This window comes from Lasiosphaeria miniovina (assembly GCF_030549165.1).
Source record: "Lasiosphaeria miniovina strain SMH2392-1A chromosome Unknown B0T26scaffold_2, whole genome shotgun sequence".
NCBI classification, from domain to species: Eukaryota; Fungi; Ascomycota; class Sordariomycetes; order Sordariales; family Lasiosphaeriaceae; genus Lasiosphaeria; species Lasiosphaeria miniovina.
In genome coordinates this window covers 6,707,921-6,711,601 of record NW_026848221.1, presented here as the reverse complement: position 1 = coordinate 6,711,601, position 3,681 = coordinate 6,707,921, and the positions used below count along the sequence as shown (strand labels likewise).

Below are 3,681 nucleotides of genomic sequence, written 5' to 3'. Positions count from 1 at the left end.
CTAGTTGTCTACAGTTCTTGGCTGCTGACGTTGACGATACCGATAAACTGAAGTCGTCGATATACAATAGTTGTAGGCCCTGTTGAGCCGTAATAGCCTCGAAGTATAGTAGGAATAGGATTGGTGATATTGGTGAGCCTTGTGGGATTCCGGTGTTGACTGCCGTACTTGGTTGTACGTGGCCTTTAAAAGTAAGTTGGATTTTCCGGCCACTGCAAAACGAGCCTACCCAATTCACCAAGCTTTCTGGTAGGCCACGGTTCTTAAGTACAGTTATCAGCTGTGGTTTGGATACTGTTGCGATCCTGGCTCAGGCGTGCAGGGGGCTGCACGGGGCAGTCCGCCATTAGCCGACGCAGGGCTGCGGGGTGGTTCCCCGCTGGGACTAAATGCAGCCAATAAGCGACAGTCGGGGTGCTCAGGGCACTTCGGGGCGCTCAGTGCGCTCAGTCTCGACTGAGCGCGATCCGGGACACTGAGCGCACTGATCACCTAGGACCAACGCTCTGATTGGTCCGCCTTAGATGGATATATACGACGACCGTGGCACCGGTCTTAGATAGTTCTTGCTTGGTTCTTCAAGCAAGCAATACACATTCGCTGCACTCATACATTTTGAGTGGCATTCCGATTTGACTGTATTACCCGTGCGATAGGAGCTTGCCCTTTGTTCTATCTTCATAATTACTAACCCCAGCATCCTGTGGAGCCCGTGCTCCCTTACAGAAAGACGACCCTAACAGTCGAGTGGTTTGTAATAGATACGTGGTCAAACGCTCCCTTCACATCTAGGTAAATCGTAGTGGTAATAGTCGATTCCTCCCTTTCTTTCTGTTGTTATATGTGATGTAGCAGTAGTGGGACCGTGTCTATTGCAGACCTTTGTTTCCGGCCACCTAACTGTGTGGGGTTCAGCATGTTAGAGCCATTGTTGGCTAGGTAGCTCAGTCTTGTTGCGTAGATCTTTTCTAGGGTTTTACTCAAACAGTTGAGTAAAGTTATTACCCTATAAGTCTTTGGTATACTATAGTGTCCCTTTTTAGGTTTAGGTAGTATAATTCCAACGCCTTGTTTCTAGCAGTCTGGATGGGTTCCACAGTTGAAGAGAGCCTTGTAGATTTGGTTGAATAACTTCGGTATAGCTTTGTAGGCTTGTTGTAATAGCTCGAAGCTCAACCTATCTGGGCCCGGTGCTTTAGTAGGGTTTGAGTTGAATATTGCTCTTTCCACCTCTATAGCCTCTATTTCTGGCCATTCCCATTTTCGGTTTTGCCTAGGCTGGGTAATAGGCTGGGAGACAGGCTGGGAGACAGGCTGGGAGACAGGCTGGGAGACAGGCTGGTGTCACGAATCCCTGTGGATTCCCTGTGGTTATGCACAAAGGTGGGGCATGCACTTTTGGCGCGAGCCAATCAGGAGCGTTCCAGGATTCCGAGCTCTGGAGCTCGGGGGCGCGGGACAGGTCCGGCCGGGCGGTGACCCGGACGCGGGACCACGGGACAACGGAACCACTGTTATTGGTTACGTAGATAGATATATACGACGATCGTGTCCACGGTCTTAGATAGTTCTTGCTTGGTTCTTCAAGCAAGCAATACACATTCACTGCACTCATACACTTTGAGTGGCATTCCGATTTGACTGTATTACCCGTGCGATAGGAGCTTGCCCTTTGTTCTATCTTCATAATTACCAACCCCAGCATTCTGTGGAGCCCGTGCTCCCTTACAGACAGACGACCCTAACAGTCGAGTGGTTTGTAATAGCTGGGTGACAGGCTGGGTGACGGGCTCTGGGGATAAAGTAGTTGTAAAGGCCTTGCATTTTTCTTCATGGGTGTTGGCTTGTTTCTTCACGCCCTTTTTATTACAAACCACTCGACTGTTAGGGTCGTCTGTCTGTATGGGAGCACGGGCTCCACAGAATGCTGGGGTTGGTAATTATGAAGATAGAATAAAGGGCAAGCTCCTATCGCACGGGTAATACAGTCAAATCGGAATGCCACTCAAAGTGTATGAGTGCAGCGAATGTGTATTGCTTGCTTGAAGAACCAAGCAAGAACTATTCTAGGACCGTGGCTACGGTCGTTGTATATATCTAACTACTGGACCAATTACAAGGGTCCCGCTGTCCCGCGTGCCTGACCTCAAGCGGTCCCGACCCTCGGGCCCCGGGGACACCCCTAATTGGTCCCTTTCACGGGACACTCCTGATTGGTCCACCCCAAACAGAGCGTGCCCCACTACTGTGCATTTCGACAAGGATTCGTAACACAAGAGCCCTCTTAGCACCGGGCACCGTCTGATTAGCTCTCGACAAGCGGGGCCCCTAGTCTTGCCTGAGGCGCCTGCCTTCTGCAGCTGGTCCAGTACGAACCAGGTTCGTCACACTTTTTTACGTAGTTGATAGTGGTTATTTTGGTATTATTTGTTGCCTTCGTATACCTTAGGGCCTTGAACGCTTCTTTCCCCTCTGCCCTAGTTGGGAACTCATGCCATTGTGTTGTTTTTGCAGCCCTTATAGCATAGAAGTACGTATTTCGGGCCGTCTTATAGGTTCGTTCCTGGTTACGTGTAAGAGAAGGCAGGTACGCCTGATCAAGGTGGTCACGATGGAGGGAACAAGAGGGCGAGCAATGACTGGCATTGGTAAAAGACTTCAACCTGGCCCTCGCAAAGGAAGGTGGGCGAGGGCCACTATTTATATACATAGTTAGGTGGCTCAATCTGGTGGGTGCCTGGGCTGGGTGTTTGGGGCCAGCCGGTCGCCTGAGCCGGGCCAGCTGTTTGGGGCCAGCTGGTGGCGCCTGGGCCGGACCGGGCGTTTGGGGTGCTCTTTCCTTACATTACGGTCTTTTATGGGACCGTCTACTCGGGCTGTAGGAATTGTCTTCTAGATTATAGGCACACCAAAAAGGTACAATTGGCCATCGCACCAAGCCACTAGCCTAGCCAAAATTGGATTTTTCACCTTAAAAAGCCTAGTTACCTTAACAAACTTTGACAACGCGATGAAGAATGCAGTGGCGCGTTTTTACCCTGATGCAGACCCTCAAATCTATATTTTCCACATCAACAGTATCATACTCAGAGCCGTGCCAACGTGGGAAAAGCAGTCCCCGGCCCCCCTGCAGCCCTGCACCAGCCAGTTCAGTATGCAGTACGGCATGCCATACAGTCATGACTTTCTTGAACGATATATGCATGGCCGGCCCCGCATTGAACAGGGCATGGAAGGTAAATTGGTCCTCAAAATGTTGCATTTTCACCCATACTAGTGGTTGGAGAGATCCATACATGACGGGGACCAGTATATGAGCTTCTACGAATTCGACCGTGTTACTCGCCCACGGGGCAGGCCACAAGGCTCGACCACATTCGCCCCGGACCCCCGAGCTCCCCGGTCTACGGCTCCGTTGTCCATAGAGCCGTCGACAACGGCACCGACACAGACCCCGACAGCCACATTGACTGGCCGGGCAAGCGGCTTGAATCCTTCCATTCGCCAGCAGCCCTCAGTATAAGAGGGTGTCAGCCTACAACAGGAAGACAACAAGGACAACAAGGACCAAGAAAACACCATGGAAATCCTCCTGCGCAGGCACAACGAACTGTGAATGGCCTCACAGTCCCGCCTGCTCGCGGCGGCCGCGGCGGTAAGGCACAGGGAACCCGGGCAACA

General features: G+C 51.5%; 1 protein-coding gene across 1 annotated transcript; it reads left to right on the top strand.

Annotated features, from left to right (window-relative positions):
- The first annotated feature begins 2,910 nt into the window (after positions 1-2,910).
- Positions 2,911-3,681, top strand: B0T26DRAFT_699140 (uncharacterized protein). Its single transcript, XM_060441456.1, has 2 exons — positions 2,911-3,236; positions 3,311-3,681. Exons 1-2 carry the CDS (start codon positions 3,018-3,020, stop codon positions 3,521-3,523), a joined length of 432 nt encoding a protein of 143 aa, XP_060301591.1. The 5' UTR covers positions 2,911-3,017; the 3' UTR covers positions 3,524-3,681.

Coding starts and splice junctions, on each gene's coding strand:
- B0T26DRAFT_699140 (XM_060441456.1), top strand. CDS start 3,018: ATGCAGTGGCGCGTTTTTACCCTGATGCAGACCCTCAAATCTATATTT. Junction 3,237..3,310: donor CATTGAACAGGGCATGGAAG/GTAAATTGGTCC, acceptor GACGGGGACCAG/TATATGAGCTTCTACGAATT.